The sequence below is a fragment of the Cucurbita moschata genome, unplaced genomic scaffold, assembly GCF_002738365.1.
Source record: "Cucurbita moschata cultivar Rifu unplaced genomic scaffold, Cmos_1.0 Cmo_Scf00025, whole genome shotgun sequence".
Classification (NCBI taxonomy): Eukaryota; Viridiplantae; Streptophyta; class Magnoliopsida; order Cucurbitales; family Cucurbitaceae; genus Cucurbita; species Cucurbita moschata.
Genome location: NW_019268541.1, coordinates 985,704 through 1,002,785, shown reverse-complemented (window position 1 = coordinate 1,002,785; position 17,082 = coordinate 985,704). Strand labels below are relative to the sequence as shown.

At 35.2% G+C, this 17,082-nt stretch overlaps 3 protein-coding genes across 4 annotated transcripts in view; all 3 read right to left on the bottom strand.

Moving 5' to 3' along the window:
- LOC111461417 (WD-40 repeat-containing protein MSI4) overlaps positions 1-5,746 on the bottom strand; it is a 7,917-nt gene extending 2,171 nt beyond the window's left edge. For both annotated transcript variants that reach the window (XR_002713560.1, XM_023104929.1), the window contains exons 1-13: positions 5,383-5,746; positions 4,993-5,056; positions 4,714-4,800; positions 4,563-4,625; positions 4,232-4,297; positions 4,047-4,121; positions 3,156-3,231; positions 2,707-2,923; positions 1,937-2,018; positions 1,494-1,567; positions 658-769; positions 448-522; positions 75-151 (exon numbers count right to left, since the gene is read on the bottom strand). Coding sequence is in view for 1 of the 2 variants with exons in the window: in XM_023104929.1 (XP_022960697.1) it covers positions 75-151; positions 448-522; positions 658-769; positions 1,494-1,567; positions 1,937-2,018; positions 2,707-2,923; positions 3,156-3,231; positions 4,047-4,121; positions 4,232-4,297; positions 4,563-4,625; positions 4,714-4,800; positions 4,993-5,056; positions 5,383-5,645 (1,331 nt within the window). In the remaining variant the exon portion in view is untranslated. The remainder of the gene's footprint in view (positions 1-74; positions 152-447; positions 523-657; positions 770-1,493; positions 1,568-1,936; positions 2,019-2,706; positions 2,924-3,155; positions 3,232-4,046; positions 4,122-4,231; positions 4,298-4,562; positions 4,626-4,713; positions 4,801-4,992; positions 5,057-5,382) is intronic.
- A 963-nt stretch (positions 5,747-6,709) lies between these two features.
- LOC111461654 (transmembrane protein 258) lies at positions 6,710-8,468 on the bottom strand. The gene is made up of 4 exons (XM_023105256.1): positions 8,318-8,468; positions 8,106-8,206; positions 7,166-7,244; positions 6,710-6,980 (listed from the first exon to the last, which is right to left on the bottom strand). The coding sequence occupies exons 1-4, from the start codon at positions 8,318-8,320 to the stop codon at positions 6,933-6,935; spliced, it is 231 nt and encodes a 76-aa protein (XP_022961024.1). The 5' UTR covers positions 8,321-8,468; the 3' UTR covers positions 6,710-6,932.
- Positions 8,469-9,063: 595 nt separating this feature from the next.
- LOC111461444 (beta-galactosidase-like) lies at positions 9,064-14,176 on the bottom strand. The gene is made up of 18 exons (XM_023104963.1): positions 13,787-14,176; positions 13,610-13,705; positions 13,405-13,517; positions 13,254-13,320; positions 13,077-13,169; positions 12,859-13,002; positions 11,607-11,695; positions 11,400-11,505; positions 11,219-11,306; positions 11,002-11,120; positions 10,747-10,911; positions 10,485-10,657; positions 10,265-10,374; positions 10,077-10,186; positions 9,884-9,994; positions 9,647-9,757; positions 9,347-9,552; positions 9,064-9,254 (listed from the first exon to the last, which is right to left on the bottom strand). Exons 1-18 carry the CDS (start codon positions 13,943-13,945, stop codon positions 9,143-9,145), a joined length of 2,172 nt encoding a protein of 723 aa, XP_022960731.1. The 5' UTR covers positions 13,946-14,176; the 3' UTR covers positions 9,064-9,142.
- Positions 14,177-17,082: the final 2,906 nt, after the last annotated feature.

The window sequence follows — 17,082 nt, the reverse complement described above, 5'->3', positions numbered from 1 at the left end:
TTGCAGGGGAAAGAATTTAACATTTTTTATGTCATGTTCATGCATTTTAATCAAGAAAGGCAGCAATGTGGAACCTGTGCCCAGCATGCTGGAAAAATAAACCAGGAGGAGCAGCAGGTGTCCTTGTAGCTCGCTCTGTCTTTTTACCAACCTGAAATGTATATTATATGTTGAGACCACAAAGAACATTATAGTCTATACTACAAAAAATTCTATAGAAATACTAAGACAAATTAGTTAACATGGACTATAAACATATAAGATATGCTATAAAATATCAGCCAGCTGTCGTGGAAGTTTGTGGAATCAGATCTCTAAGCTAAAGGGCAAAAGAACTTCATAGTATAACATATTATTATCCTGAGTTCCGGCATTAAACTGAACCCTGATATCCTGGAAGCAAGATGATGAAAGATAAAACATGGTTAAAATCTCAAAATGATGTACCTTATCGTAATCCCAAATATTCAACAGCCCATCCTCAGCAGAACTTCCAAAGACAGATGATTTATCTGGGGACCACTGAATAAAAACATATATGGACCAGTACGTATAATCAGTACATTTTACAACTAACAGCACGAGCATTTTCAAATAAAATTAGTAGTAATAAGACAAGAAGCAAATATAATCAAACTTAAAAAACAAAAAGAATACCTGAACACAAAGAACCGCTGCTTTGTGGCCCTCAAATTTATAGATGGGCGAGCCAACTCCATTAGAAGTGAGATTCCGACGATCAAACATGCGAATAGAATTATCGGCTGACCTAAAGAGAAATTTGTGCCGATGTAACCACGTATGTTTATAGTCATTACCTCAGAAATCTCATTCTCCTAAATCCTAAATCCTAAATGCACTACCGATAAAATGATGAGACCAAACCAAATGACACACAACAGCCTAACTAAAACAGGGCAAATAGTAGTAAGACCATTGTGCTATTTTAAGAAGCACAGACACTACAACACCTCATTTTCTAAAATCTAGGACAAGAACACAGCAACTGACTCGTTCATTAAAATATACATTCTTTAAAATGTCATTTTTATACCATAATGAATTTCGAAGTCAATGAGTTTATTCATTTATATGCTTAAAAATTAGTTTGATGTATTTTCTCTCAAGTTTATTAATTTTGTCATATGTGCAAATTCAGTATACTTAACAAGGGTTTGATTTTTTTCTAGCAAATGTTGGACCTACTTTAACTTTGTAGAACTAATGTTAATACATCTACTGCCCTAACAAGTGTTTAGTAGGTAACTAACAAGTGTTTAGTAGGTAACCAACAAGTGTTAGAATGTCCAAGTGTCTAACTCGTGTCAGACATGGACCTGCTGGCTAAACTAAAGTGTTTGTGCTTCTGAGATTCTGTTTATTATTTCTTCTCTCCTGTCTGTATATTTATTCTCTTTTTTGTATAAATATATGAGACCCAATTTTCCCATAAGCATTAGCAATTGAAAAGAAAATAAAACATTAAAATTTACCCTGTTATGATAAGATTATCATCATGGGGATTCCAATCAACACAATGAAGATCAGCATTGTGTGCCTTTTCGACCTGCAGACCAGAAAGAAAGACAGACTAAGATGAATAACAGAAGCACCTAAAATATGCACCCTGAGGATAAAAACATAAAAAGCAATATTAAATTATATGATATCAATTTTATCTTGCAGGATAAATCTCCTGCACAGAATACTTGGTATGAACAACGAAAAAAATCTCTACTACAAAACAACACCATGGAATTCTTGTCCTATCGACATAAGCCAGTATGTATAACAAATCAAAAAATATTTCTCATAATAGGAGAATGACGAGTTTCTAGTTTTGTCGAATTTATGCTCTATAACACTTATTTCAAATTCCACATTATACCACAAGGAGAGCCCCTTGTTACAGAGAACTAAACAAGAGAATTAAGACCTTGACAGCTGGGCTAGAGCCAGTACGGGCATCCCATAATATTAGGCAAGAGTCATCTCCTACACTGCAGAACTCCTGTGCACTTAAGAGGGAAAATAAAAGAAAAGGATGTTGTGGTTACGCTTGGAAAAGAAACAACTAAAAATTAGACTTTCATCCACTCAAGCGAAATAAATTTGGTGTAAATGAACACCAAGACACAAATTAAAATACTTTAAAATAGCATTATTTTTTGGGGAGGGTTAAGAAACAATTTCATTGATGGCATGAATTTACAAAAGAGGGGAAGACCCCCAATAGAGAGATTACAAAAGGCCTCTTCAACTAGGAAGCAGGGAAGTAAAGTTATAGTAGTGAAAAAGAGATCATTTACGCCCAGTCCCAACCAAATTAGTTATAACGTCAGGAAAATCTACTATACGTGAGTTCCTTACCTTGGAAGATTAAAAAATAGTACAATTTTATTACTATTTTCAGTTTTGTGAAGATAGTATACAGTAAAAATTATTCAATGATCGATAGTTTATTTGTAACATTAATCAAGAGCACTATGATCCAGAAACCAACCCTCATCCCCCACGCAAAACCCTACCCTTCAAAACCTCTCATCTTGGTCAAACCAAACTTCAGCTAGAAATCACCTGTACTATATAATAAACAAAATATATTTTAAATAAAAATGGTTTTAAATGCCCCATCCGCATGTCCATTTATCAATAATTCTCAAAATAAAAAACTGAATGACTAGTAATACAGAATTAAGATATTACTTGGATGGACAGAAGGTCACATCTTCAACAGTATCCTCATGGCCATGGTAAACTCCTCGTGGCCCAATAGAAGGACCATCAGAAGTTTTATCAGTTCCCTCTCCCGCCTTCTTTATGATAGATCCACCAGATCCTGGTGATTTTGAAACAGCAGGGTCTGTGGCAGAAGTTGTTATATGGTCCTGGATACTCCATAAAACAACTAACTTGTCCTTCCCTGCCCATAAGATGAAGTAACATCAGAGAAATAGAACCCCATTTGTAACACCCCAAACCATATGATAGAACAAAATCCCATACAGCAAAGAAATTGATAGGTATTGAAAAAAACAACAAAATAATTTGACATCTAAATCTGAAACAGTGCAAGAGTTGAGTAGAACTTTCCAGATTGAACCTAATTAGCAGGACCAACTTAAAGGAGAGAAAAAGATTGGAAAACATTCAACCTCCAGACAGGACATAAGGTTCAGTGGGGCACATAGCTAGAGCAAACTCGGCATTTTCTTGATGACCAGTCAGAATCTGCAAGTGAAGAGTAAGTTAACATAAAATTGCACAATGAACGCTTTAAACAAGCAAGGGATTTAGAATGTCCATGTTACAAACACCAGAAGAATTTATCTTTACATGGTCCCAGGTTGAAAAATTGTTAAGATGTGTAAATGAGACCAAATAAGTTTTACACACTCATCGATGACCTACCATGGTCTTCCAATCGGACTGTGAACCCACCTCAGCTCTAGATAATGATTTTGTAAAATATCTCCTATAAGATTAAAACTATGAAATGCTTGAACCTTTTAAATTCACAAGAAAATAAATTAAGCAGCCTATTGTTCAACCATGACGCAACATTAACAGTACGAAAGTGAACTAAACTCAGTTGGGCATATCGAGATCTCAATAAGCATCTATAGCAGGATTAAACTTAACCTCAACCAGCCAAGCCCATAATCTACATCCAAGAGATTCAAGAATTTCTGACTCTCACGAAATCTAAGTACAGAAGAATTGAGTCATTCTCTCTTAAAACCAGATTCAAATTTAGTGCTTAAATGAGTGAGAAAAGAACGTTGTAAAAAGGACATCTTCCATCTTATCAGCTATTCTCGAAAGGCATTCTAATGATGCACGGCCCTAAAAAGAAAAATGACAACATTAGTTTTGCTTGAATGCAAGGCATACTTCAACATCAATGTTATGTATTCCACCGTGGTTGTAACCAGAAGGTAGATAGAGAAACATCAACTAGAAATATACACCAGAGATTTAAAATATAGCAACATTTATAGGAAAACAAAGATCGTGTAGGCAATTCAAGTTTTTAATAGAATTACCAAATCTGGGCGAGAATTTGTGGCACCAAGGACAGCATGACGGTTAGGTTGTGCCTCAACATCCCAAATGAGGACCTAGATGTTGAATACCAAAGAGACTTAAATCAATGTTTGTTGAATAAATGTACTGAAGGCATAAGATTTTCAAATGGATTAAAATAAGAACTAAAATTAATAGCACATACATCTGGACTGTCAGTGTGTGTGGCAACAATTCTAGAATTCTGGGGAAGTTCCCTAATTCTGTTAACCTGGGAAAATATTCAACATAGAACATTAGAAAGACAACAATTTTAAAACAACTCTTCATCTTCCATCACTTTCAACTTCCAACCAAACGGTAACAACTATCCAAAGAAAGAAATATAAATGTTCAAGACGAAGAAAGACCTTGAAACTCAAATGGGAAAAGAATAATAATGTAACCATAACCACATGAAAGCATGGAAAGAATGCCTGAAGATCAACCAGCTTATATGAATGTCATTGTAGATCATATTTTCATACATTTCATACCTCACCAGGGTGTATAATAGTCTTGTACTTCTTTACAAATGGTGAGCGTGCTTCTTCATTGAACTGAAAATAAAATAACAACATATGACACAAAGATTGAGTAGCACGAAAAAGGTCCACAGAACTTTAAACTTTGAAATTGACCAATCACCTGAGAAATGTGCTCTGCAGCTGCAACCCTCGGCTTCACAACTTCACAATTTGCAATGACCAGTGTATTCGGAACACTGCCATCAGTCTGGTAACAAGGAAGGAAGAAAAATAAACAATAAACAACAATTACAGATCGATCTTCAATGTGATAAATTCAGTACAAGCTAGTTTCTCCCCCGAAGGGAATTTTGGGTCGCAATTCAGTACAACTACAGCAAGAAATAAAACAACGTAGCCATTTCAACAAAACACAAGATTTTACTGCGACGGAAGTCACCTGTTCAGAAAGATAAAGCCGCTGTCGATTCTTATACGTTGCTTGCTCGAGCTGAGGACCCCACCTAGACCCAGAAAATAGTCAGACTCAGATCAAATAAACGCCATATAAAGAGCCCCGCCAAATAGCCATAGAGGTAGGGAGAAGGAATGTATCATACGAATAAGAAGCTCAAGTTTGCAGAAATGCGACAAATAGTAAGAAAAAAAAACCCTAAAAATTAACACGCGACAGATCCATTAATACAGTGGAGGTGATTTATCTCCAACGAACAAGAAGAAGCACAAGAAACACAAGTGAAAAAAACAGCAAACAGAAAACCCTAGAAACGAGAGAAGCAAGCAGAGTAGAGCAGATAGTTGAAAACAGAAGGAAGAGTAAGTGGAATACCGGCAAGAGAGAGAAGGCCAAACGAGATTGTGGTTAGCGAACCAGTCATAGAGAACAGGAACAAGAGACTTCCACTGAGTATAACGCTCATCGACGGAGGGCTGTTGGTGAGCCTTCATCTTCTTAGCTTGCTGCTCGTCCTTCTTCTCCTCCTTAGGCTTGGGCTTCCGGCCTCTGGTCTCCTTCTTCTTCACAACAGGCTGCTGCTGCTGCTGCTGCTGCTGTTGAAGCTGTTGCTGCTGCTGCGACTGAGGAGAATCCATAGCTCAAAGGAGCTTCGGTCCGCGATTTTTCAGTACGATACTTTTCGCGCTCTCTTTGACTCTCCAGACTCAAGGCGACCCCACCCAAGTATCCAAACCAGTTACATACAGTAAACCCAGACAAAAATATATTTTGGGTCCAATTTGGGAAATGATGATGATGATCCACCACCAACGGTTGACATTGGGACACGTGTCAAAATCTCGGTAGGTCCTCCTAATGCTGTGGCGCGTAGTGTTATTGCCATGAAATCGCGGCAGTAATATATTCTTTTTTAAGACGCGTTTGGTTGGGATCTTAATAGTATTTAATAACTAGATTGATTCGGTGATTGGAATCGTAAATGTTAGGTTGAGTTAAAATTAAATTCCGGTTCAATCTAAGTTTCGGTTCAATTTATAGATAAAACATCTTTTGTCGTGTACTCAACCAACATTTAACATTTATAACTAAAGAGTAACCGATAAACATTTGATATTTTAACTTTAATAAAATTTTAGTAAGAAACATTGACAACCCAACAGAAAGTAGAGAGCTAAGTTGGGTCGTAAATTTTTACAGATTCTCTTTCGAATTTTTTCGGGCCACCGATCCAACTAACCTAAAATTTTATATTTGTCCAAAAAAAAGATTTCCAACTAATCCAACGTAATGTACACTCCTAAAGTTTTGAATATTAATTTGACTAAGAATAATTAAAAAAACATCATTTTTATTTGAGTTTGGTTCGTGCATTCCAACTTGTATCGCTCTTAGATTTCATCTACACACAATTTAAGAGTTTTTTTTTACTTTTATTTGTTAGTTAAGTTATAAAAAATACATGAAGTTAGGTTTAATTTTACTTCAAAATTGGAAACATTTGGTTAAAACGAGGAAGACGTCAACAAGTATGATCACATTGGTTAAAATGAAACTTTTAAAATTCCAAATTTTTATAATTTAACCAAAAACAATCATGAAAAAAAAAACCCACAAAAAATATGAGTCAAAAGGATTGTGACTATGAACTTATGGGATCGAAGTCAATACCAAACTTGTTCGAATTTCGTATTATTGTAGAGAGCCATGATTCAATTTCGAGCAAAAAGCTGATTTCTTCAGCACTACCATTCTCAACTCTGCAAAATCCCTTCAACCACAATGCAGGTTTATGAGTATAACGCTCCATAAAAGGAAAAAAGAGACCACTGTTCATAGAAATAGTCCTGGCCCAGCATCATGATCATACATGTAAAACTGACTCCGCTAGATAAATATAATTCTCAACATGTGCTTCCAATAGGTCAGACATAAATACCAGAAGCAAGCAACAAGAACAAGGATCCAAATCCCTGCAACAGATAACAACGTAGAATCATAAATATACAACGTCAAGCTCCATGATCAAATCTAGCAATAATTAACGAGAAATATACAGCAATTGTCAATGTGAAAGTAAGGGCGTTCTTCTCCCACTGACATGATCGATGAAAAATTTTGCATTTAAAATAAAAGACGTCTACTGAAAGATTCATACCAAGAAAACGGAGGCAAATGATCCTGTAGTGAGTTCCTTGGCAAGACAACGGTTTTTCCTAGAAGATGTAGCTTCATAGCTGCAAATGATAATCGATGCGGTTAGAGCGACCCCAAACCATCGACTCCATAAGGGGACGACGGTTTGCTTGATCTATTAGAATGATACAAACAGTCATCTGGCTCCAACCTTACCAGCAAACCATGAAACTTGGTTGTATTATAGGCCATGACAATGAATATCAATACCCAATTTATCAAATTCAATAACTTTTTCCCAATATAGATATCAACTTAACAGAGAGATGTGACCATAATCTACATTAGAACATGTTTACAGTTGCAAATACACAAAGCAACAAACAACATATGTCACATACAGTCATCGCCGTCATGTCAATGGTGACCTTACTAATATTTTACATCAAAGAGTACCTATTATTGTGATTGTTAAGAATCCAAGTTTTCCTTGAGAAGTATGATAGAGAGTGGACTCTTCTTTATTGACGGTCAAATGGCTTTCTATCGCTGGACGGTATAAACATAGATTCGGATTAAGAAAATTAGTCCCGCCGTATGGTTGGATGAAAGCCTGAAACCTCCTAAAAGACATCTTTGAACCAAATGTATGAACATCAACGCATTCGGGCTTGGATTACATATGGTTTTCATTTTCGGAATAGATGATACAAAAAGAAAATGGTACTTGATTGGATCGACAAAATTCCGGACGTCCTCATTTTCCAAAAAAAAGATCACAAACTTTCTTGATAGCTAATAAACTTCTAAGCATTTCGTTGTAATCAAAGTGAATTAAGCAAGCATATGACAGAATTAGACAATCCTTAATCTAATTGTCTAGAACCTCTCATTTCACTCCGAATAATTAACATGAACCAGAATTCATTTTGCTACAGAGAAACGGATCCGATCGAACTTACATGAAAAACGAAGCGGTAATTACAAGTCCAACAGCGATCATCAGGACCGCAAGAGTCGGGTACCAGGCTTCGGGGACGGGACTCGTAACAGGTTTCGGAGCCTGCAAAAGAACGATCCACGAAATTACAAAATGCGAAATGACAGGGACAACGAAACCCAAAGGAATTGTTGCCATAGCAATTCGATCAGCACAGGCATCAAAATCACTCACCATCAAATCCGGTAGGGGCGAAGAAAATTGATTTCAGAAGAGATCTCTGGTTCTATCGATAGGAATTGTAAGCCTGAAGTCGCGCCAGACGCAAGGACTAGGGAGAATGAATGGAGTATCTTAGGGCTATTTTGCCGAAATGAAAAGCCTAATTTTGAATAAATTAAACCATAAATTACATATTTACCCTCTCAACTCTTAAAAAAATCTAATTAGCCCATAAAATTTTAATTACTCTAAATTCAAAATTAATATTTTATTACTTTTTTTAAAAATGGTTCAAAATATTTATGATTTATACTCATTAATTAAATAAAATCAACTATTTAAGAAAATTACATTATTAAGAAAAAATTGCATTTACTTTAAATTGACCAAAAGGTCCCTTTGAATTCATTTTTGTAAAAGTAAAGTATTTTGCTTCAACATTTGTATTGTATTCAAACATTACAACATCGACCCGTGATCAAATAGTTACATAACCTTCCGAATAAATAAATCAGGGTCGGAATCCGGGATCAAAGTTTTGAACCCATCTAGATTTTCGTTCTATATACATACAAACTTCTTTCACTATCTATATCGACATAAAAATTGTATTTGATTTTGGTATTTTCCTCCACTTATTCTTTTGTTAATTCAAACACTGTGGTAGTTTGATCCGAGATGTAAATCGACCAGCTTGAGTTTGTCGAGCTGCGTTTATGCATCTCGGGATGAACTATAATACGAGATATCTGTGTATGTAGTAAAACTAGAGAAATATATGAGGTATGAACGTTGAGCTTAGTTTCAAGCAACCTCGGTTGAAAGCTTCTTGTGTTATTAGGAAGTGGATCTCTTAACCAAAGAGATTCCCTGAGGATTACCACCCCATTCTTCAAAAATCACCAACAGATTCCCGCTCGGTTTCAACCATGCACGGGGAACGTGATACCTGAAATTTCGAAAGCTACGTCGTAAAAAAACACGCACAGATGATAGCCTCACAAAACAATAGATCAGTGTATAAGGGCCAACTCTTTTTACCATCTCTGTGAGGGTCCTCCACAGCCAGAATGACATTTCTTCTCAGTAAAGATTCCAGCATAGCTGCATTTGCCACAGCTACCTCGTGCGGTATACGCAGGCCAATGGCGCCCGATGCTCTGACCGTTAATCCACATTTGTCCTTTGCCCATGCTGCTCATATCTAAAGCTAATGGTTCGTTGCCTCCCGGGGTGTTGAAAGTCGTCTGCAGATTCGTTACACAACAGAAGTTTAGATCAGAAAAGTCCTTGTCCATAGAGAAGCTGCAGGAATTTAAGGATGTTCATTTGAACACTCACCTTGTACCATGTGAGGGGTTGTTTTTGAGACACCAATGAGCCTCTCACCCACTCAGCTGAGCTGCTTCCACTAACGGTATGAAGATTTAAGGATTCTCCTTTCAAGCCAACCTATTCAGGAATAATGGAAGTCAGATTCTCTAGCCAACCTATTAGTACTATTATCGTCGTCACGTAGAACGAACCGAAATGCATAACCGAAAGCGAAAGTGAGGGTACACTGGTTTCGTAGTGTACCTTGTAAGACCATTTATATCCGGACATGTCCCTCGTACCCTCGTTCAGACCCTTCAACGTGACGGGGCCTAAAACGCCAGCATTCCAAGTCTCAAAATGTAGGCCAACATTCTGACATCGAGCAAACGGGAGACGTGAGTCAAATTCGGAATCAACGATGATTTTAAAGAAACATGTGAAATCGGAAACTAACCGGGAGACCAACAGCAACACTCAACATAGAGAGCTTGTTAACTCCTGCTCTTAAGTTAACATATTTGCTGAATGTTAATTTGGGATTCTCCAATCCCCCATATACAGTTCCTACCATTCAGAATATATGTCATTACGATGTTTGAAAGATGTTTAAGGAAAAAAGAAAACGTGTTTGTTGTCGTGTACCAGATAGTTGGCCATTTATGAACACATGTAAAGCATGGCCTGCTGAAAAGATGGTGAGAAGAGGCCATTGTCCGCTCCTTAAGAAGCCTTCGTTCGAGTCGATCCTTATACTGAGAAAGATAAACACGAAGTCGAGTAAGATATGATTGATTTCTTCCTAACATTTTTCGATAAAATGGTCGACAAACGGCAAAAATTGGATAGGTGATGGAGTTCTTACTCTGTCATGTACCACAGATAATCTGTCGCATCCCTGGTGACACTGATTTGCTCCACTAACCCAGCCATGGTGGTTGTATCATCAGCATACGCAGAGGCTGTTTCTTCAGTGTATGATTGCCATGAAAATGAACTAACTGGAGTCATTTTAGGCTGTGAGTTTGGAGCATTGACCTGTAAAGAATTATCTCGACGTAAAAAAAAGATATCGAAACGATGAAGCCTTTAAAGGTTCATCTATATAGTTTTGAATCTTGTCTTACTTTTGCAGTGTTGAAAATGACAGATTTGCAGTCAGGAAGGATGCTGACGGACCAAGGTGGCAGGTCATATGGATTATTTCCGAACGTGACTCTTGCAGACGACGATGCGTCGTAGTTAGCTAGAAAAGCAGCACATGCCCCTGTTCTTGTCCTGTAGACATGAGCCTTATAAAAAAGAAGACAAATTAGACCGTCTTGCAATGAAGAATGCATCAGTAGTTACATAATCTTTCATCAGCTGGATCATGATTCTACCTCTTGATGGCTTCCTAACGACGACACGGTAGGATCTACCGATACTAAAGCGGGTTCGCACAGCTTGATGGCTTTGTGCAGATCTCTCAGATGACTCCATTTCGGTTCCCTTAATAGGCCTACCATATCCCAGAAAAGTTATTAGAGTAGTGATGAAAATATATGAAAGTTCTTTATGAGAATGTGATCTTGGAAGCTACTACTGCCACGAGCGTACCATATTCATCGATGGGAGCATCATAGTCGTAGCTAGTAGCAATGAAAGGCCCACCAGCCGTTCGGCCAAAGTTGGTTCCTCCATGATACTGACATGAGAGAAGATATTGAAGGAGTTAAGGATATGATATCATTTCCAACGATCAGCCAACCATTATGAAACACTCTGGATTGGTAATTACCATATAATAATTGATGAAAGAACCACGATTCTGTATGAATCTTGCAACGGAATAGGCTAAGTCTTCAACTGGCCTATAAGGAACTGGGCCACCAAACTCAGTGAACCTTGAATATTTCAAGAACAGGGAGCATGTCAATTCTGATCCTTTGAAACTCGGAAATGTTTAGTCATAATTTGGTGAATCCAGGCAGAATAAGTTATTTACCAGCCAGTCCAAGCTTCTGTCCACATTTTGGGTTTATAAACCTTGTTTGGTTCGAAGTTTTCGCAGTAAAATCCATTGCAGGTGTCGATCTGAAGCAGAACCAAGTAGATAGAAGCTTTAGAGAAGAGAATATAGAGGATGGAAGGAAAGTTTATGTTCAAGAATCTACTGATTTCTACAAAAAGTTGAAACGTAAAGAAGACTTTATGAGTCTTGTTTACTCAAGAACTGATAGCATTTTAACTAATCTAAAAACAAACAAGGGAACGATCCAAGCCCACCGCTAGCCGATATTGTCTTCTTTGGGTTTTCCCTTATGAGCTTGTTCCGCTAGCAGATGTTATCCTCTTTAGGCTTTCCCTTCTGGACTTCCTCTCAAGGTTTTAAAACGCGTGTATAAGGGAGAGGTTTCCACGCCCTTATAAATAATGTTTCGTTCTCCTCCCCAATCGATGTGGGACCCCCCAATCCACCGACTTTCGGGGCCCAGCGTCCTAGCTGGCACACCGCCTCGTGTCCACCCCCCATCGAGGCTCAACCTTCTCGCTTGCACATCACCCGGTGTCTGGCTCTAATACCATTTGTAACAGCTCAAGCCCACCGTTTCGGCCCGTTACATATCGCTGTCAAACTCATGGTCTTAAAAATTGTCTACAAGGGAGAGATTTCTATACTCTTATAAAGAATGTTTTGTTCCCCTCCCCAACCGAGGTGGGATCTTACAACTTACCAAAACAACTCCATAAAGAGAATATTTCCTTTTTTCACCTTCAAAGGGTTTAAGACTGAGAATAAAGAAAAGGACAAATTCACCTAGAGATTAAAAAAAAGGCACAAAGGAAGAGTTTTATATAAGAAAGCAAGCAAGGATTCAAGTGTATAAAAGCTAACAACACCAATTAAGGCAAAAACAATCAAGATCAAGAACCGTTAAAAGTGTTGAAATCCCACCAATAAAAGAGGTTCTCACTTTAAACTAAGTGTATGAGATCCGAAATCATTATAATATAAGGGTGTGAAAACCTCTCCCTAGTAGACACGTGTTAAAACCGTGAGACTAACAGCAATACATAACAAGCCAAAGTAGACAATATCTACTCGTAATGGAACAGTATCAAAGTTCCGTAGTCCCTATTTTACCATCCACAGTCCAAACAAGTCGTACAAACAACCTAGTACATGTTACTCAACGTTGAAGGCATCCCAAGAGGAGAAAAGAAAGCCATGACAGAAAGGGATCAAAATAGCTTACCACAGGGTCAGGGGCATCCTCTTGCTTGCACATCACCCATGGCACTCCAGTGTCAAGACCCACCGCCATTTGAGCTGCCCATTTGGTGTAAGACTTACCAGGGGCGCCTATTTCCCACTCCACTGGTCCATATTCATTCTCAATCTGCACCCCCAAAGCATTAAAACCCAGTTTTGAATCCAATAAAAGCCTCATATTATATGTTCATTGGATGTTACCTGAGACAGAATAATGGGTCCTCCCTGGCTATGATATAGCCTCTCCCCCTTCATCATACTAACAATCTTCGCAGTGAATTTTTGCATAGCGGCCTTTATTAAACACAATTAAATCAATAACTTCAAGAGTTCATCAAATCATTAGCTTCAAAATGACTATTTCAGAATGTTCCCTACCTTGAAAGGTCCATTGTCTGTCCTAAAAGCAATCCCAGGAACATACTTTAACCAAACAGGAAATCCACTGAATCATTGAAGTAAAAGTAAAATAATCAGAACAGAGCCACATGAACAAAATGATTAACAACATCCATTTTAATCGTTTTACCCAAAATTCCATTCTGCACAAACAAATGGACCAATCCGTAGATGAACATACAAGCCAGCTTGTTGAACAAGCTTCACAAATCTCACCAAATCATATCTATCCTCGAAATAATACTGAAAATTTGAAGAACAAAGCACCAAATGAATCAGTATAATCCAAACCCAGAAGAACCCATATGGCAAAAACAAATTTCTTCCCCATTTACCTGTCCAGGGGAAGGCTCATGGCCATTCCAGAACACATATGTCTCAATAACATCTAATCCTCCATTTTTGGCCTTCTGTATAAGGTCCGGCCACATCTAAAACCACAGCAAAGGGGGGGAGATAATTAAAGAGGGAAATAGAAATAAACCCGTGAATCGCATTGGACGTATTCGAACCTGAGGAGTGCTTCTTGGATAATGAATAGACCCAGAAATCAGTATTCTCCTCCGACCATCGATGACTATGGCTTTGTGGTCATAAGTCACAGACGCCATTCCAGATGAACAAACCCACAAAAACAAGAACAGCGCCGTAATCTTTGGCATTTTGAACATTTTGGCACTCCTAAACGCCAATCTGTGATAACATATAAGAGGCTCTGTTTTCTTTTGTTTTGGATTGATTCTTTTGAAGAAGAAAACAGAGAGAAACAGAAAGGGGAATGGAAATGCAAGGATTTAGATGGAACATTGAGGATTTGGGGGGCAAGGGAGAGCTGCTTTTTAAGCATTCGAAGCATGAATGGTGGGGGCCATTTTCAGTGTCTTTTTTGAGGAAATGCTTCAACCTCCGCCATTTTTCAAGCTACCCTTGTGCTAATTGGCATGTTTTACAAGTAATTCTACTGGGTTTTAAATTCTTGGTTAAATGAAATAATTATAGCGCCTTGAAAAGTGTATTATTTAAGAGTACATTGATTATGATCGTTTCACATGAATGTGTTCTGTTAACAGTTCTGGACTCGTGGCTGCTCGAAATAAAATAATATGAATTTTTGAGGATTATTTATAATTTTAATTTTAATTTTTTAATAAAAATTATTATTAAAAATAATTCTAATTCAACCCGTTAAAATATTATATATTTTACATTCACGCATCTCCCAATTATGATCGAGAAACAAAAATATAATATTGTGCTAACAAATTAAAGGTTATACTCACAAATTTAGCCTCAAAATTTAAATTTATTTTATCTTTAAATTGAAAAAAAAAACTTTTAATTCATAAGTTTTTAATTTTATATTTAATATTTTTCCGTTAAATTTAAAAATTTTAAAATTTAATGGATTTATTTATATTTACTGGATCCCTAAATTAATCACACACAAAAAAATTATATACTTTTTTCCCAAACAAAAATTCAATATTGCTGTAGAAATTAAAGCTTACATTGTGTCCTAATTGAATAATTAATTATAAATTTAGTCTCTAAATTTTAAGATTTAAGTTTAATTTATATTTAAATTAGAAATAAAAAAACTTTTAATTCATAAGTTTTAAATTTTATATTTAATAGTTTTCCGTTAAATTTGAAATTTTAAAAATTTAATTGATTTATTCATATTTAATAGATCCTCAATTTTCATTTGTATCTAGCGGATTCATAAATGTAAAAAAATAATAATAATAATAATAATAATTTAATGATTCAATTTTTAATTTTTAAAATTTAAGTAATTATATTCATTTTATAATAAACGGTTTTTAAAAATGGCTTGTTTAAAAAAAAGTAAAATAAATATAATTGCTAATGGATAGGATTAAAATTATTTTTTTAGTGTTAAATAAAGGGAATGTTCCTTTAGTGAATAAATTAAATTACTTTATTGGAGAATAAAACAGTTTAAAAGAATAAAAAAAATTAATCAATTTCCACCAGAAAAAACAAGATTTGACAACATTAATCAAAATATTAATTATTTAGTCGAGACATCAAATTAATTTACTTTTAAATTGTATATCTTATTTTGATACCTATTTAAATTATACTTTAATATATATTTCAATATTTTAATTACGTTTAAATCAAATCTTAATTCATATTTATATCAAATCATTTGACATTTAATCTAAAAAGTTAAAAATTATATCTTTACGCAATTTTAAATTTATATTTAATTTACAATTTAATTTTCATTTTAAAATTAATTTTTTGAAATTGAACGAAAATTTAATACTTCGAATTTGTTATAAGATAAGAGGAAGATGAGCATCACAAAAATTTGTGGATAAGCCAAGTTGCCACATCGTAAGCACGACCTTATGACGTGGCAGCTTTGACTATAAGTTTATCAAGTTCAATTAGAACTCATGAAGCACACACGTGGCATTCGTTAATTGGCCCAATAAATTTTAAATTTAATAATGGAATGTTAATTTTTATGAGAATTGATTTGAATATGTTTCAAAAATTTATAAAAAAAAAAAAAGTTGAATATATTTTTTTAATATAAAAAATCGACCCTAAATTAATAATTTAAATATAAATAATATATTTAAAACCATAAATAATCATGAAATGATAAATATATTCCTTGAAGCATAATTTTGGAATTATGAGGAGAATAATAATTATAAAGAAGAAAATTATTATATCTATTGGGTGGGAATTAAATAATTAATTTGGTGAAGATTTTTTATTTGTCAACATGAAATAAGTCGAGTGGGTATTTTCCATTATGACGGTTGTTATGGATTTTTTTTTTTTAATAAATTAAATCAATAAAAAAATATATTATATAAGTGTGAAATTGTTGATTATTCATCGATTTCCAATTAACGACCTAATTAAATAGGGCAATTAAAACACATAAATTAGGGATGACTTGGAAGCATAATAAATTGGGGAAATAATTAAATAAAAAAAAAGAAATTGGAATCAATGAACATAATTAGTCAAAATTAGTTGAGCACTAATTTAATGCCAATAATATTTGTTAATTTCTCTTTGTACACACGGTCCTCATGCACGTTTTGCATATATACCTAACGCCTTTCGTCGATATTAATGAAATATTTTAACGCCTTTCGTCGATATTAATGAAATATGGTCGGAAGAGAAGCAGATTCTCTGTTTATACGAAAAATGGGAAATATTTTTTTAATAAATTGGATAGGGGATGAGATTATATTTCTCATTTTCGTCTGTACCTATTTGATATAAATATATATTTGAACACATATATTTTTTTTACTGCACTAACAAATAAATTAGTTAATTTTAAGATTCTAATTTGTGTTATATAATTTAGATAATATGATTAACTCAAATTACTCAACTCATCCGGTCTGTGGGTTTGACATTTTTTTAGTTGGATCAAACCGACCAACTCGAAAATAGAGTTACAATCTAACTCAACTCTATCGTACTTTTAAAGGAATTAATAATATTTAATATTTATAACTGAGGTTAGTGATGCACGGGACTTTTTAATGCTTACTATTTGAATTTTATATATGGTGAATAAACATAATTTCTTAAAAATAATTAAAAAGACAACTCGATAACTCAACCCAACCCAACAGTTACTCGGTTGAGTTACTCGAGTCACCAACTCAACAAACTAAGATTTCAGATTAGTGCAAATGATTTTTCCAACCCAATTGAGACTTCGATTCATTGACTCGGTTGGTAAAAAAAATTGTTGTCTAATTATTTTGTGTTTTTTTTTTTTTTTTTTTTTTTTAAA

Excerpts from the sequence above, each read along its gene's own strand:
- LOC111461654 (XM_023105256.1), bottom strand. Across the intron at positions 7,245-8,105 it reads ATTACCGCTTCGTTTTTCAT|CTATGAAGCTACATCTTCTA; the intron begins GTAAGTTCGATC and ends TATCATTTGCAG. Across the intron at positions 6,981-7,165 it reads CATTTGCCTCCGTTTTCTTG|GGATTTGGATCCTTGTTCTT; the intron begins GTATGAATCTTT and ends TATCTGTTGCAG.
- LOC111461444 (XM_023104963.1), bottom strand. The coding sequence starts at position 13,945 with ATGTTCAAAATGCCAAAGATTACGGCGCTGTTCTTGTTTTTGTGGGTT. Across the intron at positions 9,758-9,883 it reads GATATAAATGGTCTTACAAG|GTTGGCTTGAAAGGAGAATC; the intron begins GTACACTACGAA and ends ATTCCTGAATAG. Across the intron at positions 9,255-9,346 it reads GGAGGACCCTCACAGAGATG|GTATCACGTTCCCCGTGCAT; the intron begins GTAAAAAGAGTT and ends TCGAAATTTCAG.